A 27995-nucleotide genomic window follows, 5' to 3' on the forward strand; every position below is an offset into this window, starting at 1 on the left:
CTCTCTTCAAGCAGAGGCTGAGGTGGCTCTCTTTCAAGGTTTCTGCTGTGTTTTGTTATGTCTTCTTGTTTTGATTCCTCTTGTCTCTTCACCTTAGCAGAGGGAGCAGATTGGTGACGCAGGAAGTAAAATAAGTTAGAGATGAACAATTTTACTCCTGACTTGTTAAGGAAAAGTCCATCTGCCTTAAAAAGATGTCTGCGGTCCCAAAAAAAGTTGAAATTGTCAATGAAGTGCAGTGAAGGGACAGTACATGCTGTTGAAAGCCATGTGTTCAGTGCCAACAATTTGCTGAACCTCTCAGCTACTTTTCTGATTGGTGGAAGAGGGCCACTGATAAAACACCTCAGCATTCAGAGAGCTGACTGTGTTCAACAGATCACTAAAGTCTCGTTTCAGCACCTCACCTGTTGTTTCATAACATCATTGGTCCCTATGTGCAGTATGATGTTTTTCACATTTGGATGTGCAGCCATGATATGCAGGATTCTCTCAGTCATGTCAGAGACCATGTCCTTGGGAAAGCAGAGTATTTTGGTGTTTTTACTGCACATGCAGTAAATCTTTTATAGCACAGTCACCCAAAATCAGAGTTTGAGTCCCAGTTGTTAGCTTTCCCTGTAGCCTTTTATTTCCAGATTTACTCTCAGTTCTTACCCTGCTGTGTGAAGATGAGAGGTTATCCAGGTCATCAGACGGAGATCCAGGGTCCTGCAGCAGTAGAGCAAATCTGTTCTCCAGTTGCACCCTCGGTTGTTGGGGAGGTTTGTTGTTAGTTCTCCCTTTCGCAGCTGTCCATGGCTGTGTCCTACTAAGAACAGGGGTTGAAGAGGCACTCTGCCTGGATGATAGTGCAGGCCATCCAGTCATGTCACAAATCTCAGGGCACTGGGCTCTGCCTGTTACTCATCCTCCCAATTTCCCAGGAAATTATTTACTCTTAGGCTTTGCTCCAAGAGAGTTCCAGGGAGGGCTACCACTTGTAGATTTATTATCTTATTATTATTATTTGAGTCCATGGTAAGGTGGTATCATTCCCACATAGTTCATTCACTTCCACGTTCACTTCTAACCGGTGAATTTTGGTTTCCAGCACTGTAATCTTCTGTAAAAGTTTGTGGTAGTCATCCGTGGAGAAGGGAGGCATCTTGCTGCAAATTAGCTTTACCTAAGTGCCACGTTTCCAATAACTGCAGTACAGGCTTATGCTGCTGGTAGGCCTCACTCATGTCGTACTGAGGAGGTCATAAAAATGTTGAAATATAGCTAATAGCTATATCTACAAAAAAAATATTAGTCCCAGTGATTTATAAGTGTCCAGGAGCCACTGCTCATGTATCGCAGAAGAAAAAGAAGAATATCAGCAGAAAAATGTAAGCAGAAATGAGAGCAAGCAGAAAAGCATCTGCACTCTGCACTGTGAGAAAGCAGGCAGCAGAAGAAGATAAGAGGAGATAAGAGGAAACAGAACATGTTATTAGCAGAGGAGAGCTGGTGAGTCCGTCATAGTTGGACAGATGGTCTACCTAGTCATGGATCACCTGCTGATGGTGTTGGTGTTGCTGTGGAGCTCAGGTAGGACTCTGCTTTAATGATGAATGTGTGAAAGACACAAATCCCCTTTGTAAAAATACTGAATCTAAGTCAAAATCCTGCATCCAAAACTTCACTGAATGTAAACTTTATCAGTAAAAAGTAGTGAAGTATCTTCAGTTCAGTCCTGATGGTTTCACATCGGTTCATCCCACAGAGTTTAATGACTGTGTTTACATGTAAGTTGTATTAAGTTGAATTTTGATGACATAAATGCAGTGTTGTGTTTTGTATGTAAAATCTAGAGAGTAAGAACCAACTGCAGCCGTCAGATACTGTGATGATGTAATGATTTACGTTATGGGGACTTGAGTTTTGTCAATCCTTAAAATCAAGATGAAATGAAAAATGCCCTTCTAACCCTTTTAGATCACATCTGCAGTCATATTTGTTTCTATGTATCATATATGATACATAGGTGCTGAGGTCAGTGGTTGGTAGGTTTGAGAAAAGAGACTGTGGTGTGTTTTTTAATCCCCACAGCGCCAGTAAGGGTGTTTTTTTCCAGGACAGCTTTGGGTTGCGCCAAACACAACACCCACAGTGAGGTTTAACCTGTGAGGGGCTTATTTTTGTTATTCAAGTCTGAGTCTGTGTCCACTGGGCAAAGGGAGGTACCATCCGTTATGCTTATGGCTTCAGAGACCTGGGTGCTGATTTATAGATTGTGTACACATGGCGAAATACTTTCTGAGTTTTTGGTTATTAAGTCTCAAATTACCACCACTGAAGTACGTATTCTATGTATTCTATTTTCACTTTACTTTATCCTATGTTTATTATTATAATCGAGTGGGTTTTATTTCTATCTGATCTACAATTAGGCCTACATGTTCTTATGTTCATTTCATGTCTTTATTCATTATGAAGCACTTGGTGCCTGTAAATTATTTTGTTTTAAAACACTTTTTACGCATTTTTTTGTATGAAAGGTGCTATACAAATAAATAATAATAATAATAATAATAATAATAATTATTATTATTATTATTATATTGTGTATCTATTTAACAATATATGCCAAAAAATACAAAAAAATCAGTTTATTCTTATATCAAAATCCAATCATGTTTTCCTGTAATACAAAATACAATGTTTGCTTACATAGCCTTGAACCAACCAAATATCATGACATCCATCCATCAATCTTCAACTTTTGGTGGCACAGAGCTAAGTTTCATTATGACATGCCCACTTTTCAATGTTCAAATCAAATTCCTGCCAATGTTATGTCCCGCCTGTGTATCCTGTTTCACTCGGAAAATATGTCACGATCATAGATTGAAAAAAATAATGGATAGCCACCGTGATGTCACCCATTGGTTTGTGGACTCCTCGAGTTTGCATTTTTACCATTGCCATCTTGGATTTGTGGAGCCAGAAGTAACTATATTTGGACGAGAGGGTAGAGCTGACCCTAACGCTAGCTGCTAGCTTGATTAGCACAGTGCATTTACAGACTATGGTTAACTATGATAATGCTAATGCTAATTGTTGCTAGTGAAAAACAGGTTTAAATCTATTAAAACAAAATGTACTTACTGGAAAAAACTGAATATCCGACTTCTTAGAGGGTCTTTTATTACAACCAAACACTGAACTTTGAAAGGCTTTTTTAGGCAACCAAAATGTTACAATAAACTTTCATGAACTGAAAACACACTGGAAATAGCAACGGCTACGGCTACGGCTACCTCTATACTCTATGAAACTGGGGTTACACCATGGTTATGTTACCTAACCAACATTGTCACTGTGGTAGGGAGTTGCCTATGACGGCACCCACCTGTCACTCAAAGCAGCCACGCCCTTAATTATGCATAACTTCAAATCTTAATAAAATTTAAACAGGTGAGTTATATAAAAATTCACCTCCCGTACAGTTGTCATGAACAGGGAAATTAGCTATAGAGAGCAAAACTGTTTTTTTGTACCACGCTGTAAACATGTTTATTTCTGCTGTAAAGTTGGACATTTTAATATGGGGGTCTATGTGGACTGACTCGCTTTTGGAGCCAGACTCAAGTGGCCATTCAAAGAACTGCAGTTTTAGGCACTTCTGTGTTGGCTTCATTTTTCAGCCTGGAGGTTGCCGCTTGGTTATGATATGGAAGTTAGATACTCTCAAAATATTGTTTTATCCGGACTTTAAATAGCACAGTGGTTATGTGATGTTACTGCACAGGATTTCTGGGAAATGAAGTCATTCTGAGCTGCTGTGTTGCATTAACTCTATATGAACTGGTCTGTTGTGCTTAAACATAGTTCTGGCTTATTTTCATGGGTTTGTCCATCATTTGTATTAGTAATAACAACAGTGTACTCAACAAGTTAGTATCTGTGAACATGGTGACTAAAAAGACAGGTATCTGATAGGTCAGAAATAGAAGCAGTTAGATGATCAGACAGAAAACAAACCATGTGAGAAAAGTTTTAATGAACCATAATTTTCCTTTAACTCTGTATGAAGTGTCTGTGGAACTTGTCTTCATGTGTTCATCTCATCTGCTGCTCTTCAAAGAAGAAGCAGAAAGTAGAAGCAGTGAGGTCAAGAAAAAAGGTTTTAAAGTTTCAGATTGACCAGGCAAAGAGAGACAGCGTTTGTTGCTCTTTCACTTTTTGTCTTTTTACGAGGATTACTTTCACCCACGAATAATTGAGAGTACTTCATACTGCAGTCTGCTTTTACCCAATCTGCAGGAACGTGAGGGAAATATGTAATATCTGCAAAAACATGTTTCTGCTTTCTTTGTTTGGGAAAAATTAACTTTATTGTATTTATAGTTTATATTTTATTGACTCTGTGTCTGTCTTTTAATGAACCATTTGTGAAATTAAATTAAAAGAGGTTTAATTAATTTACATTTTAATGCATTTATGTATTTAACTTAACGAAAACAAAATCATATGAATTCCACTTGAGTCAAAAGCGGAGATGGGAGCTACTACTACTCATCTAGCCTAAACTAAGCTAAGCTAAACTAAGCTAAGCTAAGGGAGCTTCAGCAAAGGCCATAGTGTATGATTCATATCATTTTCATATTTCATCAAACCATTCAGTGACCCCTCGTGTCATCCTGGAGGAGACCACTCTCATCAGGATACAAATGTTTCATCATAGGATAAAGGTGATCACTCAGAACAACTTTGTATTGATTTGCAGTGACCCTTCACTGAGATGATCTCTGAGCTGCTGGGAAGCCTCATAGTGTTGTTCGGTTCACAGCTCTGTGCCAAAATAAATAATTAATTTTCTGATTTTTCTCTCCAGGACTACAGGCTGAAGATAAACACCAATCAATGGGTAAAAAGAGAGAATGGGAGTAGTTGTATCTCATCTGGTCCTGGAATGCCTCTGATCCTGCAGGAGGGCTTGGTTTATGACCAAATATCCTCAAAACCAATAACTAATAGAATATGCTAATGTTAGCATGGAGAAGTGAAAATCCAGATTTTGGACACTCACTAATCATCACAAATTACTGTCAGCAGTAGACTTGCACACCGCTAATTTTTGTGTCTATTATATCTATAAAATAAAATGCATGGCACTGTGGATTTTTTTTGCAGAAAGTAGTGTACATGCCATGAACACTACATAGTTTTTTGTTCCATTGTGGATAAATTTACACACACAGAATTTGGACATTCAAATAAAAGGAGGAGGATAAATAGACTGCACTTTGCTCTATATAGTGATTTCAGACACAGCCTTAGTCATGCTTCTATATTTGGTCTGTTGTGTATTGTATCCCACAATCCTCTGTTTTCCACCAGGTTTTCAGTGTGAGAGCACAGACAAGGCTGACATCATACCGTTGGTCGAGGTCTACGAGAGCACCGGCCTTGAAGACTATAGAAACATTAAGTCCTTTATAACTAAAATAGTTAGCATCTTCGACATCGGCCCTGACAAAGTCCAGATCGGTAATATTTTCGCTCCTACTACTATTTACACAACTGCTCCTGGTACTATTACTACTACTGCCTGTTGCCAGCATCACTGCCTTGCTCCAACTCCTCCAACAATGTCCATCGCCTCTGGGAAGTAGCTATATATTCACACTCTAAAGTCCAACACTAACAAAAGCCTTCGCCTTTTCCCACCTACTCTGCTTTTATATGTTAACAGACTAGATTCCAGCAATAAAAATGGTGGAATTACAACATTACACTGTATTAAAAACTCCTTTGAATTTTGTGTGACAACATTTAGCTTGCTTTAAGCAGTACAGATGGTGACTGACTGACAGGTTTTTGCAGTAGGTGTATGCACTCACTGCTGACCGATCAGTACCATCAGCCTGCATATTAGGCTTGACTCAACCTGACTGGACTCAGCTGCTGCTGATATTATTACCAGCTCTTGTACATACGTGCTGCCCTCGACACTTCCTACACATGCTGTACCGCTGCCCATTTGCTTAAGAATACCCAAGAGACGCTTGGGGGCTTCAGGCCTCACCATCGTTCATGTACTAGAGTCACACAGTAGACTCAAGGCTTATTAGCCTATTAGCGTGTTAGGCTGGAGATATACTTGCTTTTAACTACACGTTCATGTGCACATGATGACTCCCTCACATATCCTGTGTCTTTTTGGAACTTTGGTTGTGCATGTCCTCAGAAATTAATGCTACATGTCCGCAAGATGCAATCCGCACATGAACGATAGGGGTAGTATGGGGATGTGACAGGGTCAGGGGTCAGTAGGCACGTCAGCAGCGACAACAATGGTGGAAAGCTTTGATGTTAATAGACCAAGTCCACAATTATCTGCATCTGTATAATGTGTCATTGCTGCTGTACAGTGACAAATATGCTTGTCGATGGCACCATTGTCGCATTTTCTGCTGTGATCACATATGTGAACAATTCCGTTCATGAAGCAGCGGGTTGTCTACGTGAGTTCACATGTGGATAAAAAGTGGGTATATCTCCAGCCTTAGTTCTACTGGACTGAACTGCTGGAATGGTCCTTTAAGTCCCTTGGTACCTTTATGCATATGCATATTAGTACAGGCATGAGTATGCATGAGACGTGCGATGTGTGTGGATGAGTGTTGGGGCAACGGTGATGACAATGAGATAATAATGAAAATTTAAAAAACAAAAATAATAATAATAATAAACCAATGTATCTGCTCAAGAACACTCATACTACTCATACTTACTCTTACATACTTATTATTCTCATACTCGTCATCATTCTTATTCTCATTATCATGTAAAAACAAAGGTAGGTCAGTGTGTCAGTTTCACAAATTTCTGTGTTTTCTGCAGGTCTGTATCAGTACAACTCCGACTTAACAATTGACTGGCACCTGAACACCCACCTGACCAAACAATCCCTGTTGAAGGCCGTAGACAACCTGCAACAGAGAGAAAGTCGCTCCACCTTAGGTGATTTAACAGAATGCTGTCTGATCTACACAAGCTTTACACTGTGAGGGACTGAGACAGAGGCTCTGATTAGATCCAAATATATTTACCGTTTGTATTTAGGTCTGTCAGTGGTGGAAAGTGAAGCTGTTAGTGATCTGTATTGTGCACAAAATTTTAACCTCAAGTATTTGTAGTGTAGAATATATTGAACATATTAAGCAATTTGTGAATGAAATTCACTCCCTTGACAGGTCAAGAAAACTGTGTATATGCCAACAAATAACATCTTCAGACCAGAAATTTCAGATAAAGTTAATAAAAAGTATTTTGATTTATACTGATTCCAGAAATGTTAGGTTTAAAATAGATGAATAAAAAATGATAAAATTAGATGATGATTAGATGAGCAATGATGAATTTGTATTATTGTTGCTATTATAATATTAAAGGTAAATTCCGGTTTATTTGAACCCAATGTTTTTCCCATAAATGTGGCCATTGTGGCTCTATGTGTCATGTTTACTCTGCTCTCCCCAGCTAAGTTATGCTGTATTCAGACTAGGGCTTTCAAAGTTAACGCAATAATAACGCATTAAATTTATTTTGATGCCAATAATTTTTTTGACAGCATTAACATGGGTTCTGCTATGATGATCCCTTACCTCACCTGTAGTTCAGTCCTCTAGCATTAAGTCGGATGGCAACTAGCAAGGAGCAATGGATAAAGAAAAAGGTCTTTTGAATGGCAAGTTCAATTTCAAAGCCCTGTCAGAGGGGTCTATCTACAAGACAAAAGTTATTTGTAGTTACTGTCAAATACCAATAGTTACTGTTAAATACCAATTGCTAGCAAAGCACACATGCTAATGCAGGCAGCCTCGTTAGCACTGAGGAGGACAAGGATCTGTGTGAAATAATAATAATAATAATAACAACAACAACAACAACAACAACAACAACAACAACAACAATAATAATGATAAACAACGAGTGCACCTGGCCCTGTTTACACCTGGCATTAATATGCATCTCCACATGCGTCTTGAGTGACCACTTGTGATTGTATCTCACTTCCCCCTCTCTATATATTGTTGTATCAAATTGTTGCAGAAAAATGTACCAGAGCAAAAAACTCTCTTTTGAAAATAAAAAGGGAGTCAGAGGTCCAAGCAGCAAAGTGTTCTTTAATGCCGGCAAAAAAGGGGAGCAATCAGCACTTTTACAACGAACCAAATCGCTCCGAAGGTTTTTTCTTTGGGGCATTGTTTTTATGCCCTTGGGTCGGCTTAGGTCACACCTTATCATCCACCCTCCCTAATTTTTGACCAATTATTATGTTACTTTTATCTCCGTCACTCGTTGTTGGTCAAAACTCTTCAAAACAGGTTTTGAGCTGTTTGAGGATATATACTGGCATATTCAATTCTACCTGATTATATCCAATTTTTATATAGGTATTGGGAATCATTTTACACCATTATTGCCAAGTTGTCCTCTGGCCTATTATTTTTTTTATAAGTTTTACACCCTTATTTCTTGATCTCCTCCAGAGAGTATTTTTTTTTAAAAGGTGAAGACTTTAATGCAGACCCAAGCAAAGTGGCATGTAATACAAACACACTCAAATTTCTCCAGTGTATGATTATGATTCTTCTACCGTGCCTCTATACGTACATTGTGATTAAATATGGTTCATGAGATTATAACTACACCAATACAAATTGTATCACACTAGCCCTTATTGCTTATAAACTTATAAAATCAATTTGCATAGCTTAATATTACTTTTGTTCATACTCTGAAATGAACTTTTGAAGCAATTCATGATTGTTTATTTGGAAAGGAGTCTCAGCAGCTTGCCCTGTTTGTCATTGTGTGCGATAAACATGTTTTTGTGAATCCCTCAAATCTCTATAACGGAGCCGGACAGAGCAAAATTTGCATCACACATAGAGCCACAATGGCCACATCTATGGGAAATACATCAGGTTTCTAGCCTATAGCACACAGGCTTATAGCTTTGACTTTTTATCAAAGGACCAGATGTTTTGTTCTATAAGCAAAGTAATGGGACTTTTATGTCTGGAACAAGGGACACATGAAATAAAGTCTCTGTATCTTGAAAAGACTCTTTATTATTTTCATACAGGAAGAACTCTGAACTTCGTCCTGAATTACAACTTTATACCCGAATTTGGGATGCGTGCAGAATCCCAAAAGATTGGTATCCTGATTACTGATACAGACGCCAAGGACATATCGGGATTTCAGGATTCACAGTTCCCGAGAGACACCAGCATTGAGGTCTACACTATTGGTGATTGACTTTCCCTCTGCAACTCTGAAACTATATTATTTTACCATGAAAGAATGACGTGACATTAACATGAATTAAACATGATACTTTGCCCCAATGAAAACGTTAGCTAGTAGGATTCTTATGACTACATTAAACCTTTGTATCAGTTAATGTCTTACATTATTAAATCATTTTTTAATAGTGGGCTGAAATGAATTAAACCAAATTGCTGCTCACAAGGAATAAAGTCAAGCCAAGAATATGGTATGCTTTGTCAGTGATACAAAGTACATATGCTTTCTATTTAATGGGATTCAAAATGAGAAATCGTCAGCATGCTCTGTTGATTAAGGTTTAATTCTTAAACGTTAAATGTTGCCATTTGATGCACTGTACTAGAATTAGCTCATAGCTAGTTTTCATGTGCAGTCCCTTTTCACAATTAAAACATTTAAACAAAAACAACATATCAAAGCACAGTACTAGTCAAAAAACAATACAAGGGATAAAGAATAATACAGAATAAACATAGTACAAAGGGTACAAAATAATACAGGATAGATATTACAAGGTTACGTGTTCATTAGAATGAATACTTGTCCAATTAAAACCAGAATATTTACGTTCATAGGAAGACCATAGGATAAAATGTAAAGTCAGTGGTTACAGAACTGAGTAGATTTAGGTTAATGTTTTAATTTGGTTTTAAAAGTACTGAAGGAGCTGCAGCTCTTCATATCACTAGGTAGGGCATTCCACTGAGTAAAAATGCTGACTGTCTAAATGCAGTGGGACGATATGGTATGATACAATCTATTATATTCTGGACAATTTTATAGAGTCCACAGGACGAAAATGCACAAAGTCACATAATGGTGGACGGGCCAAACCATTTAGAATTTTATAAACAAGATATAGATTAGAATACAATCTAAAACTCTCAAAGCTCAATAAGTTGTCTTTCTTAAGTATCCTACTTTTTAGAATTTGTTGTAATATATAATATATTACGACTCAAGAGGTCTTATGGCTGTTTCTCCAGCCAGCCGTCAACATGTAATACAATAAAACATATGGGAAAGGATCACAGCATGCATAATTTCTTGGCTGCGTCCAGGGCGAGACAATTTCTGATGTGTATAAAGTTTGCCAGATTGTACTTTATGGTTTTTACCATTTCTTAACGTATTTCTTAAAATATGATATGAGATATTTAAAATCAGTGACTATGTCAATGCTTTCGCCTTTGATGATAATAACTGCATTCTGAGGTTGTACCATGTCTTTAGTGAAAAGCATACCTTTTTGTCTTCCAAACATTCAGATTGAGACATGATTTATCAAACCACTGTGTGATCCTTTCCATTGTAGTTAGCTTAGCAGCTGCTAACTCAGCTGTTTTTGCGTCCATCAAGCCTAGATTTAACTTGCTATATTAAGTACAAGGTAGCAGTTTTGGTGGAATGATTTGGTCTAAAACCAAACTGTCTTTGCCCACTCGAAAACCTGGCCTTTAGCATTGTTGGAGCAATATCCAATTCCCTTTTAGCAAATTTTTTACCTAACTGATATGCAGACTCAAGGAAAAGATTATTAAAGATAGAAGCAATAGAAAGATGTTCAATTAACTGTTGCAGGAAGCAACAGGAAACCATTATTTTATCACTTTGCCAACCAAATTGTTTGGCACACTTTTTAATTGTATTTAATGTTTATTTACATTGCCTTGTGTTGCTTTTATATTCTGTCTAGATGCCTTTTATGCTCTATGTAAAGCACTTTGAATTGCCTTGTTGTTGAAATGTGCTATACAAATAAACTTGCCTTTTCTCATTTCAGTTTTTTAAAGCACAGTTTTAACACTATATTTTTCTCTCAGGTGTGAAGAATGTAAATGAGACTCAGCTGAGGGCCATCGCCTCAGATCCCCATGAAATTCACATGTACAGTGTCAGCGACTTGTCGTTCCTTCTGGACATTGTTGACAACCTCACCATCAACCTCTGTAACAGTGCCTCAGGTAGGCTGTGCCTTAAGAGTCTGTCATCATCACACATCAATGCATGTTAGCACCACACTGATTCACTGGTGTCAGAATTAATCTTAAGATATCAGGTTTTTAAAGCTTAAATTTTGGATTGTACAGTTGGATATAGAGTTATCTTATTGCTGGTTAGTACTCTCTTTTAATCTATTGTGCAAGAAAATCAGAATATTGTTAGACTCAGGTACGATAACATAGAAAAGATCAGAAAATTAATCTATAACAAGTCAGACATTGTCACCCTGAGACAGTCAAATGTGTGTTATTAGAAAAAAGTCAAAGTTACAATGAGGTCGATACAAATAAAGGATTTGGAGAAAAATTACCTGACACTGTGTAAAAATAAAGCTAATGTGTCCTGATTGATTAACAGCAGCCACCAGAGGCAGCAATGAACATAGGAAAGATTATTCCTGTTGACAGATTGATGAGGGAGGGAGGTATGTGGCCTATTGTTGTTAACTACTGAGATGCTAGATACACAGAGAGGATTAGGAGCTCCGCTTATGTGTGAGATGAATTTCTAGCCCTAATCCTCTAATTTCTAGTAGACTTGTGCCCGTCCTACTGAGATGTAGATTATCAGTTTTTAAGAGATGTCTCCTTGTCCAAAATGAGTCAAAACAAATAATGAAGCCATAACCAGCTATTGAGGGAAGGCAACTGGTTTAAGACAGATCTGTCTGAGGGTTTAAGATTAAATTATTATTAAATTAATAATAATTATGTTTATTAATGTTTAACATTAAATAACAACACCAAATTCTTTCTTTTCCCCCAATTTACTCAATTTTCAACAGGTTGCCATTTGTGCTCTAATACTGCCATCTAGTGGGCACTTAGGCAAGCACACCATATTAAATGGATATGTCAAGTATACTGTACACGAGCTACATTTTTTCACAATAAGTGACCATTAGTCTATAAAAAATGCAGATGTTAATAATGTCACCGTAAATCAATATAATTTCTTAAATCCAATTCAATCAATATTATTTCCTAACCTCTATTCATACAAGGTAGGTTGAGTGGGGAATTGTTTTCTCTTTTGTAATGATTGTATGTAGGGTTTCCCCCCAGAAAATAAAATGGTAGCACCCAATTTCTTCTTCTTTTAGATGTTCAAAATGGATGTGTTAACAGGGGTTTTTTTCTGTCGTCTTTAAAGGCCTTTACACACTGGGGATGTAACAAATACACATATACAAATATGCGAAATACTCACCTGCAAATATTTTGCATCAAAACTATTCATCAGCAGTGATACGAATTTGCAACAAAAAATAAAGAAACACGAATTTGCTGCCAGTCAGCCTGGTGAAGGTAGTTTGTACAACTGCTGTCCTCTCAGCTCCCCGGGAGCAGACGGCTGCTTCTGTGGACAGAGACACTGAACACAGGTCGGAGTTGGTGTGGACTGAACGGCTCTCTCCTCTTCTTTTGTCACGTGAGGAGGAGGAGGACAAAATCATCATCAACCAGTGATGTGTCAGTGTTGCACTCTTTTCAACTGCTTAACTGCTGACGCAAGCCTTTTCATTATTTTAACTTTACCAGTATGCATTGTAGGGTGCACAATAGCCATCAGTAAATTTAGGTAAAGCTTAGCCTGTTTGCCAGTAGGTACTGCCCAAAAAAATCATGATTTTGTTGAAAGTTAAATTTTTGCTCTGATAATTTTGGGGAAGCTAAGTTTCCCCTAGCCTCTTAATAGTGCTGCCTATGCTTGAGTCAGGGTATGAATGTGCTCTCTCTCTTTATCAGTTGTTACTTTCAAATTCAGAAAAAGCTTTATTGGTATGTAGTTGCAGGTAAATAATCCCAAAACTAATGATCATTCTCTCTCTCTCTCTCCAGTCCCTGTCAGATTGGTGAGTGGGACTAGTCTGTGTTCAGGCAGACTGGAGGTGAAGTCTGAGCAGTCGTGGTTCTCAGTGTGTGAAGCTGATTTTGACCAGCAGGATGCACAGGTGGCCTGTAGGGAGCTTGGTTGTGGGCCTCCTTCAGTCCTCCAGGGGCTGCTCTATGAAGAAGTGATCGAGGCCCCAATGTGGACCAAAGAGTTGCGGTGTGGAGGCCATGAGTCATCTCTCCTGCACTGTGGAAGATCAGACTCAGTTAGAAGCACCTGCTCATCCGGCAAAGCTGTTGGACTCACTTGCTTAGGTAGAAGTGGAGCTGCAGCTTTGATTTGGTTTCATTTCTGTTCAAATGAAACTCACTTTATTCTTTTACTGATGACTTTCTTGTTTCTCCTCAGTGCATGTTAGGTTGGTGGGAGGAGCCAGGCGCTGTGCAGGTACACTGGAGGTGAAACAGGGAGAGTGGAGACCAGTGAGCGCCTCTTTCTCGATCTTGAAGGATGCAACTGTAGCCTGTACAGCTCTCGACTGTGGCTCTGCTGTTTCAGTGGGAAATAGAAAAGAGCTCTCAGACAGATCTGTATGGATCATCAGTAGTGAGTGTGCTCATTCTGGATCTGCACTGTGGGACTGTGCAACATCATCGCTGTCTTCTTCCATCGTGGAACTCACCTGCTCAGGTAAGTCCATTATTGACATCATCTATGACAGTAATATTTTCCTTCCTCTGATACAGTGATGGTCGGTGGTTTCACTGCTGTATTCACACATGGGCCTAATCAGATATTACATGGACTTTGTACTAGGGAGCTGGCAGGGTAAAGTCTGTTTAATGTCTTGTCCGACTTATTCGGACATTTGCATTCACACATACAGCTCCTCCGGGTAATGTCCGGAAAATTTCAGGGTTGCAGTGCATGTGTGAAAGTGGCTTATGACAGTAATATTTTCCTTCCTCTGTCACAGTGATAGTTGGTGGTTTCCATTGGACTTAACTGTAAACTTATCCAGGACAACAGTATGCTAAAGGGTAGAGAAGTTAGCTTGTTCCTGGAGGATCATTTCTTCAAACTGAGACAATCTGCACCTTGAAGCAACCTGCTGCGGTTCTCTCACACACCCTGCAGTTCTCCCGAGCCAGCTCAGGCACATCCACCTTACAAGGAACAATTACATCACAAATTAAAACAAGTTAGCATGTCAGAGAGTCTGCTGTTTGTAGTCCGCATGTTCTACAGAGGTAGAATCATCCACATCTCCATTTTCCTCACGGTTAACTTTCAATCAAACAGTCTAAATCCCAGACTGTCCAACTCCTGGAACAGACTGCACTCTTCTGGCCAGCAACAGTAGGTAACTCCAGTACAATAGGAGAAAAAAACATAGCTGCTTTATGAACTTCCTTTTGGTGGAAAGGCACAAACAAGAAGTCAGAGTCATTCTTCCTGTGGCACGTCCTCACAAAGAGGTGACCCTCTTGCTCTGCGGGGATGACTCCAACACAGCTCATGAGTATCCCCACCCTCACCTCACACCTATTACCCTGAGCAACTCCAGAAAAGAAGAAAGTCCAGCCCCTCTCCAGGAGTTTGATTCCAGACTTGGTGCTGTGTATAGACATGAACCCAACTAAATCCAGTTGGTGCCGTTTCTCCTTCTGCACCGGCTCCAGCTCCTTCCCCACCAGAGAGGTGATGTTACACAACCCTCAAACCAATTTACAGTGTCAGGAGTGTGGAAAGGCTGAATATGAAGCATAGTGCTATTTGAATAGAAGACACAACAGAATACGATAAGCTTCAGGGTAAATGGTATGAATGATCAAGATATTCATTTGTTGGGATAAGATGGGTCTGAATGGGAGGTCAACCTGAACAAAGTGGAGCAACACAGAGAACTTACAGATAAAATAGAGAGGTTAATGACAAAAATGCAGCAGTAATGTTGTTCAGGTGTCACTGTATGCATCTTGGATTTCACAGAAATATTAGTACTGATGTTCTGTTTGTTGCCCACAGCTAGCTGTGTCAGATTCTTTCTTTTGAGTTTATTAAACACCTGCAGCATCACACAACAGCTGAAAGGGTAAATGTGTCTCCAAACAGAGAAAGAGGCTGTGCGTATTTACAGCAGTGGTAACTTCATTAACACCGCATGGGTCTGCATCTGACGGTAATTAATCTTTTGTGTTCTGCTACACATCTACACAGGTCAGCTGTTATACAGAGAGAGAGGAGTAAGTGAGTGCGTTTCAGTTACCACCAACTCTCTGCAGACACTAATAATTTCACTCTAACTGTGTGTGGATGTTAGCGCTGGTCTTTGTGAATCGGACTGTTTATGCAATCAGGTTAATTTGCATAGAAAGGGTCCAATTTTGCACCTAATATATGCATATTACACAATTTAAATATGTGCAGCAAAGAAGCACTGAGATGCTATTTGCTTGGCAGTGCAGTTGGGAGTACATTTCACCCTTTGTGGGTGCTTTGTGAATTACACTTTTATTTATTTTTTTGTTTCATTTGCCCAGGTTTAGCCACGCAATCCTTTTGTGAATTCACCACTCAGGATACAAAACCATTTTACTCGACTTTATCACGCAGTAAACCTGTCAAAAGTCTGTGTTTGTTGCTTCACAGTGTGTGAAAGTGAGCTTGCAAGCTTGTAACTGGACGCTCAGAAAAAACAGGCAGGAAGAAACCTTAAAGGTTACAAAACTAAGATTGCAGGTACAAAACCCTGTTTTCAAGCACTGTGTTTTACATGATCTAATATTCCATCATCCCTGTGGGTTGTGGGTCCACGGGTCCGCTCCATGTTGCGTATTCAGTCGGTGCCTGACCAGGCTCCATGGGCCAAGGCCGGCCACCAGAGACTCGCCGGCCAGACTCCAGGAGGGGACTTCCTGAAATTTGTTACATTTCTGTTTACAAAGAGATGTATTATGTTTGTTATAGTATATAAGGTGGTAAATAAAGATCAGTACTGAATTGTAAATCCTCTCTCTCTCCAGAATCTGTCAGGCTGGTGAGTGGGACTAGTCTGTGTTCAGGCAGACTGGAGGTGAAGTCTGAGCAGTCGTGGTTCTCAGTGTGTGAAGCTGACTTTGACCAGCAGGATGCAGAGGTTGTCTGTCGGGAGCTTGGCTGTGGGGCTCCTTCAGTCCTCCAGGGGCCCCTGTATGTAGAAGTGAAGGGTCCAATGTGGGCCAAAGAGTTCCAGTGTGGGGGCCATGAGTCATCTCTCCTGGACTGTGGAAGATCAGACTCAGCTAGAAGGACCTGCTCACCTGGCAAAGCTGTTGGACTCACCTGCTCAGGTAGAAGAGGAGCTGCAGCTTTGATTTTGCTTAATTTCTGCTCTAATGAAACTCACTTTATTCTTTTACTGATGACTCTCTTGTTTCTGTTCAGAGCCTTTCAGATTGGTGGGAAGAGCCAGTCGTTGTGCAGGTATGGAGGGTTTTAAGGGACGAAACTAAATATATAAATACATAAATAATTATACAATGCTTAAATAAACGAATAAATAAATACTTATATAATTTAATGCTTAAGTAAATAAATGAATAAATAAATAATTATTTGATTGAATGCTTAATTGTCACCATAAATAAATAAATCACAAATTAACATTAAATATATGAATGTTAAATTTATCTATTTATTTATATATTAATTAATATATTTACTAATTAATTTATTCACACATTTATCTATCTATATATAATTTTATTCATTTATTTATATATACTTTTATTTATCCGTTGTGTAAGTTGCTGCAGCAAAATAAATAAATTTGTCACATTCATCCATCAAAAGTCAGGGAGCAGGTTAAAGCCTCTGATTGGTGAATGAACAGTATTAAAGAGGCCAGGTCGGGGTCGATATCATTCCAATTTGTTCAGCGAAGCCCTCAATCTGATCAAAAAAAGCATAGGAATTGGCATTTGCCTCCATCTGTTTAGCAACAGTTAACAAATCTACCATTGTAGCATGAAGATTTTTATTAAGATCTGCACTGGGTGCTGCAGTCTGAAAAGCAGTAAATTCAAGTTCAATCACCAATCGCAGGGCAGAGTCTGCCCCCTGACTTTTGATGGATGAAGGTGACACATTTATTTATTTAGCTGCAGCAAGTTACACTATGGCTAAATGAAAGTATATCACTGAATAATAAAATTGTAAATAGATAAATAAATGTGTGAATAAATTAATATGTACATAAATTAATATAAACAAATGAATAAATATGTGAATGTGTATATACATATATATACATATACACACACACACACACACACACACACATATATTAAGCATTAAATTATATAATTATACATTTATTCATTTATTTAAGTGTTATATAATTATACATTTATTCAAGCATTTAATTATATAATTATTTATGTATTTATATATTTAGTTTTGGACCTTAAAACCCTCTCCATGCAGGTACACTGGAGTTGAAACAAATAGTGGAGAATAGTGGAGTAGAGTGGAAACCAGTGAGTGAGTACTTCTGGACCCTGAAGGAAGCAGCTGTAGTCTGCAGAGCTTTGAACTGTGGCCCTGCTGTTTCAGTAGGAGGGAGAAAGGAGCTCTCAGACAGATCTGCATTTATCATCATTCCTAACTGTGTTGAGTCTGGATCTGCACTGAGAGATTGTACATTATTAGCATCATTTTCCTCCGTCGTGGAGATCACATGCTCAGGTAAGTCCATCAGTGACATCATCTATATCCATTTTCACATATGAACTCCGGACACTGGGCCTCATTCACAAACAGTGCGTACACACAAATCTGTGCTTAAACCTTGCATACGAACGCTTTAAGCACAAATCTGGGATTCATCAATATGTTCTTACCTGAATTTGTTCTTACTCTGCAAACAAATTTAGAACCGCCTTACTGCATTACACACAAATAATAAACATTTCACAAACAGTTTATTGGAACCACAGTTATTTAAAAAATGATTGGGCCTAAATATACAACACTGAAAAGTATGAAATTGCTGATAATAAACAATTTATTTACTAATAATGCAATTAATAGCTAAGACATTGTAATCCATAAATCATCATCATAACTATAATGAAATTATTAATATATTAAAATTGTCCTGTTTCCACTTTTAGATGACAATAGCTTATATATCATAATTTCCAAATTGGAATGTGACACTGATTAATTTCCCCCATCATATTTGTCCATGATATATGTAGCTGGTTAACCAGCAGCCTGCAGCAGCCTGTTCAGTGTTCCTCACACTGGACCTATAAAGGGGGCAGGAATGTGGCTCGCACTCTCTTCTCCACTTCCCAGCCTTGGCAGCAACTGTTTGTTCATGTGTTTGTTTTGCTATGCTTTAGCTTTTGCCTTTGTTAGTCTTTGGTTTGTTTAGTGGGTCTGGTAGTCCTGTTTTTGTGGCTTCATTTCTGTTAGGATTAGTTTTCATGTGGAATTAGGTTAGAGGGGAGAGCCCAGATCCTATGACCTTTTGTGGGTTGGTCTGGGTATCTTCCCTCCTTTTTTGTTCTTTTTGGCCAGCCCATCAGCTTTTGTTAGTAGTTGTTGGTTTTGTTAATAAATTGGTTTGATTATTTTGAATCCTCCTGACTCTTTGATTATGTTGGGCCTTCTGCAGAACGAGCTGCTGAGGGTCATAACATAATTTGGGGGCTCGTTGAAGCTGACTGAAAACTTTTAAAGTCTTCAATGGTTCTGTGAAGCCATCAGTGTGAAGTCTGTTGTCAGTCTAGATCTCGTAGCTAGCAGCTTTATAGCGGTCAATATGTTATATTTTTTCCTGTTCTTTCTGTTTAAGAAACCTCAGGGGTGAATTCGCAAAGAATGGATTGTGATTGCTGAGAGCACCATGAATCGCGCATCATTTGCAACCGCTATTTGTCTCGTCTCAAGGTCCTCTTCACAAAAGATATTTTGATATGATGAATGATATGACAGTGCAAACGCCCATAAAGTTTTGTAGCTGAGTGCATTTTGCCCTTGTTTCCAGTGTTTCAGGCCTTTCTCCACATTTAAGCACACAGATTGGTCCACAATGAAAAATACAAAGAGCAAAAAAAGCCTCAAATTGTGTGTATTTAATTAACAGAGGTGTGCACACACTGAGCTATCCACAATCACAAACCAACTCTCATGTATTTTGCTTCTGTTACGTCTCTAGTATTACACATCTGTAACATAATCTACTGAAATGTCCATCAAAATACACCTAGTAATGTGATTCAGGCAGGTCTGAAACGTGTTCGATTGTCTGACTCTTACAATAATGTTGTTCAGGTGTCACTAAATGTTTCCGGGATTTCGCAGAAACATTAGTACTGATGTTCCATTTGTTGCCCACAGCTGGCTGTGTCAGATTCTTTTTGAGTTTATTAGACACCTGCAGCATCACACGGCAGCTGAAAGCTTAACTGTGTCTCCAAACTGAGAAAGAGGCCGAACGCATTTACGCGCGCGGCACAGCAGTGGTAAATATCATTAACACTGGATCAGTTTGGATCAGATTCCAGGTTTATACGGATGAATCCTGTGCTCCACCAGAGCTTTTCAGGACATTTTTATTTTATAGAAAAAGCATTTTACCCGACATTATCATGCAGTAAAAAAAAGTCTTTGTGTGAGTTTTTGTTGCTTCACAGTGTGTGAAAGTGAGCTTGTAAGCTTGTAACTGGACGCTCAAAAAAAACAGGCAGGCAGAAACCTTAAAGGTTACAAAACTAAGATTACAGGTACAAAACCCTGTTTTCAAGCACACCATTTTCATATAATATTCCATCATCCCTGTGGATTGTGGGTCCACGGGTTCACTCCATGTTGCTTCTTCAGTCTGTGCCTTACCAGGCTCCATGGGCCAAGGCCGGCCACCAGAGACTCCCCGTCTGGGCTCCAGGAGGGGACCTCCTGAGATCTGTTATATTTCTGTTTGCAAATAAATGTATTATGTTTGTTATAGTATATAAGGTGGTAAATAAAGATCAGTACTGAATTGTAAATCCTCTCTCTCTCCAGACCCTGTCAGGCTGGTGAATGGGACTAGTCTGTGTTCAGGCAGACTGGAGGTGAAGTCTGAGCAGTCGTGGTTCTCAGTGTGTGAAGCTGACTTTGACCAGCAGGATGCAAAGGTGGTCTGTAGGGAGCTTGGCTGTGGGACTCCTTCAGTCCTCCAGGGGGTGCTCTATGAGGAGGTGGAGGCTCCAATGTGGACCAAAGAGTTCCAGTGTAGAGGCCATGAGTCATCTCTCCTGAACTGTGGAAGATCAGATTCAGCTAGAAGCACCTGCTCATCTGGCAAAGCTGTTGGACTCACCTGCTCAGGTAGAAGAGGAGCTGCAGCTTTGATCTGGCCTCATTTCTGCTCTAATGAAACTCACTTTATTCTTTTACTGATGACTTTCTTGTTTCTGTTCAGAGCCTGTCAGGTTGGTGGGAGGAGCCAGTAGCTGTGCAGGTATGGAAAGTTTTAAGGGGTGAAATTATATAATTAAATGCTTAAATGAATGAATACATAAATAATTATTTAATTTAATGCTGAAACAAATTTATAAATGAATAATTATTTAATTTAATGCTTGTCACCAAAAATAAAAAATCATAAATTAAATGAGACATTAAATATATAAACATTAAATGTATTTGTGTATTTATTTATTCATTTATTTATATATTTACACATTATATATATATATGTATGTATATATATATATATTCATTTGTATATTACTTAATTTATTTACCTATTAATTTATTCACACATTTATTTATTTATTTATAATTTTATTCATTTATTCATATATACTTTTATTTATCCATAGTGTTACTTGCTGCAGTAAAATAATAAAATCTGTCTCATCCATCAAAAGTCAGGGGGCAGGTTAAATCCTCTGATTGGTGAATGAGCAGTATTACAGACCCAGCAAAATCTGCGATTGTGAATATAGCTTCATTCCTTTCTGTGTCAGTCAGGGCCGATATCATTCCAATTTGTTCAGTGAGGCCCTCAATCTGATCAAAAAAAGCATAGCAATTGGCATTTGCCTCCATCTGTTTAGCTACAGCCAACATATCTACCATTGTAGCATGAAAGACTTCATTAAGAACCGTACTGGGTGCTGCAGTCTTGAATTAGGCAAAAGCAGTAAATTCAAGTTCAACCACCAATCGCAGGTTAGACTCCACCCCTGACTTTTGATGGGTGAAGTTGACACATTTATTTATTTAGCTGCAGCAAGTTACACTATGGATAAATGAAAGTATATGAATAAATAAATAAATAAATAAAATTATAAATAGATAAATAAATGTGTGAATAAATTAATACATAAATAAATATACAAATATGTAAATATAAAAATATTCATAAATTAATAAATAAATACACACATAAATTTAACATTCATGTATTTAATGTCTCATTTAATTTGTGATTTATTTATTTATGGTGACAATTGAGCATTATAAATATATATACATACACACACACACACACACACACACACACATCTATATATATATATATATATATATATTTGGCCCTTAAAACCCTCTATATACAGGTACACTGGAAGTGAAAAAAGTAGAGTGGAGACCAGTGAGTGAGCTCCTCTGGACCCTGAAGAGAGCAGCTGTAGTCTGCAGAGCTCTGAATTGTGGCTCTGCTGTTACAACGGGAGGGAGAACGGAGCCCTCAGGAATATCTGAATGGCTCATCCCACCTGAATGTGTTGAGTCTGCATCTGGACTGAGTGACTGTGCATCATTATCGTCGTTTTCGTTCTCCATCGTGGAGATCACATGCTCAGGTAAGTCCATCAGTGACATCATCTATAGCCATTTTTGCATATGAACTCCAGACATTGGGCCTCATTTACAGACAGTGTGTACACACAAATCTGTGCTTAAACCTTGCGTGCAAACGTTTTAAGCACAACTCCAGGATTCATCAATATGTTCTTACCTTAATTTGTTCTTAGTCTGCGAACAAATTTAGAACTGCCTTAGATCATGCATACACAAAAATCATACACATTCCACAGTCTCAAAAAAATACATAGTCAATATTTATTCAATATGAACAGTTTATCAGAACCACAATGATTTAAAAATGATTGGAAATCAAATATTGCACATACATATACAACAGATTGGTCCACAATGAAAACTGCTGAGAGGACAAAAGCCTCAAATTGCGTATCTTTAATTAGCAGAGGAACACACACACACACAGAGCCCCCCCCCCCCGCTAATAATTTCACTCTAACTGCGTGTGGCTGTTATCGCTGATCTTTGTAAATTAGTAAATTGCCCAGGTTTAGCTGCTGCAAAAGCTGTGCAATCCTTTTGTGAATTCACCACTCAGTGTGCAAAACCATTTTACTTGACATTATCATGCAGTAAACCTGTCAAACGTCTGTGTGCGAGTTTTTGTTGCTTCACAGTGTGTGAAAGTGTGCTTGCAAGCTTGTAACTGGATGCTCAGACTTAAAAAACAGGGTTGCAGTAAGAAACCTTAAAGGTTACAAAACTAAGATTACAGGTACAAGACCCTGTTTTCAAGCACACCATTTTACATGATATAATATTCCATCATCCCTGTGGGTGGGGGGTACACTTCATGTAGGGTCTTCAGTCTGTGCCTTAACAGGCTCCATGGGACAAAGCCGGCCACCAGAGACTCCCCGTCTGGGCTCCAGGAGGGGACCTCCTGAGATTTGTTATATTTCTGTTTGCAAATAAGTGTATTATGTTTTTTATAGTATATAAGGTGGTAAATAAAGATCAGCACTGAATTGTAAATCCTCTCTCTCTCCAGAATCTGTCAGGCTGGTGAGTGGGACTAGTCTGTGTTCAGGCAGACTGGAGGTGAAGTCTGAGCAGTCGTGGTTCTCAGTGTGTGAAGCTGACTTTGACCAGTGGGATGCAGAGGTTGTCTGTCGGGAACTCAACTGTGGGACTCCTTCAGTCCTCCAGGGGGTGCTCTATGAAGAAGCGGAGGCTCCAATGTGGACCAAAGAGTTCCAGTGTAGAGGCCATGAGTCATCTCTCCTGGACTGTGGAATATCAGACTCAGCTAGAAGGACCTGTTCACCTAGCAAAGCTGTTAGACTCACTTGCTCAGGTAGAAGAGGAGCTGCAGCTTTGATTTAATTTCTGTTCTAATGAAACTCACTTTGTTCTTTTACTGATGACTCTCTTGTTTCTGTTCAGAGCCTGTCAGGTTGATGGGAGGAGCCAGTCGCTGTGCAGGTACACTGGAGGTGAAACAAGTAGTGTGGAGACCAGTGAGCAGTGATCAATGGACCCTGAAGGAAGCAACTCTAGCCTGTAGAGCTCTAGACTGTGGCTCTGCTGTTTCAACAGGAAGTAGAAATAATACCTCAGGCAGATATATTTGGCTGATCGAACCTGAGTGTGTTCAGTCTGGATCTGCACTGAGGGACTGTGCAACATTAGCGTTTGCTTCCTCCATCATGGAGCTCACCTGCTCAGGTAAGTCCATCAGTGACATCATCTATGACAGTAATACAGTGGAAACTGCTTAAGTGATCACAGTTAAAGTAGTCAACCACTTATATGGATCAAAAAGCTCAGGACAGAATCATTCCTTTACAAATGCTGTTTAAATAATTTGCTTATAATAATCAAGTAGTCCGCTTACAGTGTTCATTTTGGGTCTTGTCATACATGAAAACATATGGGGAAAAAAATTGAAACTACGGTACTTGTATTTTCTTTTTACCATACTCCCATAGTACAGTATGATGTGTATTAAGTGGCTGCGGCACCATTATCAAGCGTTGCGGTGCACCTCTGCAGGTTTGTGCGGAGGTGCGTGTGTGTGTGTGTTTATTTGTAACTGCTGTGAAACAATCAGAAAATAACGTTTTCTTCCTCTCATTCACCGGCTTTCTCGCCACCACTGCTCGCTCTCCTCATCCACTCTCTAGCTCGTTTGACCACTACTTCTCTCTCTCTCTCGTCTTTTTTAAAATGAGTTGGGAAGCCGACAGCAAAGCCTAACTATACTTTTAACGTTACGAAATGAAGAGAAATGTCCTCCCCTCTTTCTAGTAATGTTTTTGTCTTCCCTCATGGCAGGGTTGTACAGCGTTATGGGTGGCGTTTCTCAAAAAGTTGATTCTGGTTCAACTTTCTCGCTGTGCTGCCCCTGTGGCCCCCACCCCCGCAGCCTAAACGCACAACACACAACCTGTCTGCTTCGGGCTGGGAGAATGGAGCTGTGAAATTGTGATGGGAAAAAAAAAGGAAAAGTCATTTTCTCTCAATGAAAAACGTAGTCTCCTTGAAGCTTATGACAAACTGCCAAAAATTAGCCAACGAGATATAGCAGCAAAACAACAAGTGTTTGAAACAGCTGTTCTGTATTATGAAACAGTCAATAAAATTCAATAAATAGCAACGCTGCTGGTTTCATTACTTTATATTCATGTAAGAAATATACAAATGTCAATTAGACGGTAATCTGCATGAGAAATTAAGAAAAAAAAAATCAGTTATAATATCCACTCATAGTGATCAATTTGACCCGGACTGACGTGATCACTATAAGCGGTTTCCACTGTATTTTTCTTCATCTGTCACAGTGATAGTTGGTGGTTTCTATTGCACTGAACTGTAAACTTATCCAGGATGATGGCATCCTAAAGGGTAGAGAGGTTAGCTTGTTCCCGGAGGCTCATTGCTTCATACTGAGACAATCTGCATCTTTAAGCATCCTGCTGTGGTTCACTAACACACTCTGCAGTTCTCCTCAGCCAGCTCGGTCACATCCACCTTACAAGCAACAGCCAAATTACAAATGAATAATTGTTGGTTGCTGCTTAAACAAATAAGCAACTGTTTGCTAACAAGTTCAATATGTCAACTTAAAAACTGATGATATGTTAGTGTTATGTTCAGTATTTGTTTCTGTTGGAAACTATTGTGCATGCAGTGTTGTATGAATGTCTTATTAACATGTTGATCATCTCAGATGAATAAAAATGCAGCTGTTTTCTGTCCGATCCGAAAGCAGTTGAGGATCTTAATCTATTTCCTCTGTTCTCTGACTCCCCTGTATTACACATGAATGTAGGAGTTCTCTGTGTTGTGCGATCACCTCTCAGTGATCAATGTTCATTTATTTGAAAAAAACAACAACATCCAGCTTCTCACAGAAGACAAAGTATTCATCATCTTTCTGTGTTTACATACCTGCTGGCTCAGCCAATCATCTCTCTGTGTTTGCAGATCTCCTGGTTCAGCCAATCATCTCTCTGTCTTCTACCATGGGTGGGGTCTCTGACGCCAAGCAGCAGGGGTTTTGGGTGCACCAGGGTTCCAACTTCACCATAAGCTGCTCCATCCAACCTCAGTACCCAGGAGGATCCTTCCAGCTCACCTTCACCTCCTCCGACACGACACACAACTACACCCAGCCAGCTGTCAATCACTTTGCTGACTTCCTGTTTACTGCTGCAGACCCCACCCACCAAGGAAACTACAGCTGTATTTATAACATCTATGTTTTTTCTCATAACTTCTCCTCTGAGAGCCGTGTACTCTTTCTCACTGTCCAAGGTAAGCTGAAGCAGAGTATGAAGCTCAGTTGAACTAAGACGTCACACTGACTTTCTTTACATGTTTGCAAAACATAATAAAAAAAAGTCATCAGGTGAAAAGTAAAAGGCAGCAAACCAGTCAGTGAAGCCAGATAACCATTATAATGATAATAAACAGCACTTTACATGAAGAGCTTTATGTCATCAGGAGAGCTCAGAGCTTCACCAGGATCACATTTGATTTAACTGCATGTAAAGATCTTGATTGTTAACAATCAGTTGAATCATTTCAAACAGACAGGAGTTTAAGGAGAGAATCAGCAGATTTCAGTTTACTCTTTCAAACCAGCTGTAAACACATTAGTTGCTTTTGTCCAACATCATCAGCATACAGAGGGGATAAGATGAACTCCAAGAGCTGAATCAACAAGCTGCTTCAGACTTCAGTGATTTTAGGAGATTTAACATCACTAAAGTTTCTGTTTAATGGGAGCTGTTGTACTCATCATGTCATGTGATCTAATGTGATGACTAAATGTGTCTCGTCAGATCCAACAGACCACATAATCAGACTGGTTGTCCTGCTAGTGACTCTGCCTTTGGTCACTGCCATCTTTTTCATCTTCAAGGTACTGAGCACATGTTTGTTGTATAGAGGACTGGTTGAAATGAAGCACTCAGCCTGTTCATATTGAACTGAAGAGAGGAATGAGCAGTGACTTCGATTTGTGTTGTCATGTCTCTCCAGGCCAACAGGGGGCAGAAGTCGGGCCCACAGGAGAACATTGAGCTGGATTCTTATAACCTTGGTGTTCCCAGAGCTGCAGGAGAGCCAGTTGAAGAGGAAAGAGCCCAGGGAGCAGAGTTGGACCCCCAAGGGGCCACACAAACCCACTGATGAAGAAAATCATCTTTGGTTTCATCTCTCCTCTCAGTCTGAGTCAGGTTTTTGCGGCACAGTATGGCGAGGAATGATGTCACTCACTGCCAAAATAGTAGTGAAGTAGTGAGACCTTTCTTAAGACCACTAAAAGAAGAGCAGAGAGGAGATCTGATTGGACCATTTGTAACATAATTATCTGTATATAGTTATATTTTGTCATCATTAACCTCTCTCAGGTGAACAGCTGTAATTTTTTTTTACCTAAAGATTTTCGTGAATCCAGAGTCTGGAGTTTGGAGTCTTATGGTCTCATCTGGATAAATGTTGAGTCAAGAAATCATTTAAAAATCCACCCAGTTGTTTGATAGAGTTTATATCTTTTTTATTCACTGCACTGACTTTTACATTCTGTACTATATACCAGAGATGTTTAAAGTGGGAGGTGGGCCTCCCCCGGGGGGCTCCAGTTTCAAGGGAGGCTCACTGCATGGAAGTGAAAAAAAAATTACACTAGTTATTACATTAGTTATCAAAAGGAGATCACATAAAATAGCCTAAATGTGTGTGATTTGGTTAAAGAGATAGTTCAGAGATACAGTAGTTTTGGGGAATGTTATTGTCTTTCCCACTTTTGTAGTCAGAAACAAATAAATGCCTTCAGACCATTTTTATGTATTTTGTATAGTCTGAAGTATGTCAAACAGCAATATCAGGCTATCTTGGCTCAATTGTTGAGTGTCTATGGGATCAAATAACATAATCACGATCCCATAGGTATCCAGGAATTGAGTGAAACTAAGCAAGTAAACTGAGTGGGTGCCTTTTTCCCATTTTCCCACTTTTTTTGTCTGAGGGGAGGCCCACAGTTGAAAACCCCTGTTATATATTACTTATTCAGCTGAAATGTGTTATTGCTCTTTTCAAAATATTTGCTTTTTGAGTGAAAGAAACTGAATAAAAGAAAAAGTTATCAAGTGAAATCAAATTTCAGTTTTGCTAATGCTTTGTTATGCTGTTTTCAAGAAAAAATGTGATGTTTTACAGAATTTTTATTTTGTTTTTATTATTGTATTTATATATATGTATATTAGTTTGCCATCACTTTTATGTAGTCATAATATTTTCTGTAACATTGTGAAATTTTAACTTTTTTGGGGGGAGGCTTCAAATAAGCTGGGTTTTCTGCCTCTCCCTGCACTGTATATTATTTGTTCTTTGTCATTTTTGTATATTTGTTTTAAAATTGTGCAAAAAAAAATAAATAAAAAAAATAAAAAACTAAACTTGAAAGCACGTCTTTCTGCTGAATGTTCACTCAGCCCTCATTTATTGTA

At 38.9% G+C, this 27995-nt stretch overlaps 1 protein-coding gene across 1 annotated transcript; it reads left to right on the top strand.

Moving 5' to 3' along the window:
- The first annotated feature begins 1180 nt into the window (after positions 1-1180).
- LOC137187467 (scavenger receptor cysteine-rich type 1 protein M130-like) lies at positions 1181-27995 on the top strand. Its single transcript, XM_067596364.1, has 19 exons — positions 1181-1575; positions 4865-4897; positions 5371-5520; positions 6877-6996; positions 9128-9295; positions 11157-11297; positions 13179-13487; positions 13582-13863; positions 16200-16505; positions 16600-16638; positions 17641-17901; positions 20230-20535; positions 20630-20668; positions 21774-22019; positions 23030-23335; positions 23425-23706; positions 25468-25797; positions 26328-26407; positions 26527-27995. The coding sequence occupies exons 1-19, from the start codon at positions 1518-1520 to the stop codon at positions 26674-26676; spliced, it is 3606 nt and encodes a 1201-aa protein (XP_067452465.1). The 5' UTR covers positions 1181-1517; the 3' UTR covers positions 26677-27995.

The sequence above is a fragment of the Thunnus thynnus genome, chromosome 8 (assembly GCF_963924715.1).
Source record: "Thunnus thynnus chromosome 8, fThuThy2.1, whole genome shotgun sequence".
NCBI lineage: Eukaryota > Metazoa > Chordata > Actinopteri > Scombriformes > Scombridae > Thunnus > Thunnus thynnus.

Excerpts from the sequence above, each read along its gene's own strand:
- LOC137187467 (XM_067596364.1), top strand. The coding sequence starts at position 1,518 with ATGGTCTACCTAGTCATGGATCACCTGCTGATGGTGTTGGTGTTGCTG. Across the intron at positions 5,521-6,876 it reads CCCTGACAAAGTCCAGATCG|GTCTGTATCAGTACAACTCC; the intron begins GTAATATTTTCG and ends TGTTTTCTGCAG. Across the intron at positions 20,536-20,629 it reads TGTTGGACTCACCTGCTCAG|AGCCTGTCAGGTTGGTGGGA; the intron begins GTAGAAGAGGAG and ends GTTTCTGTTCAG.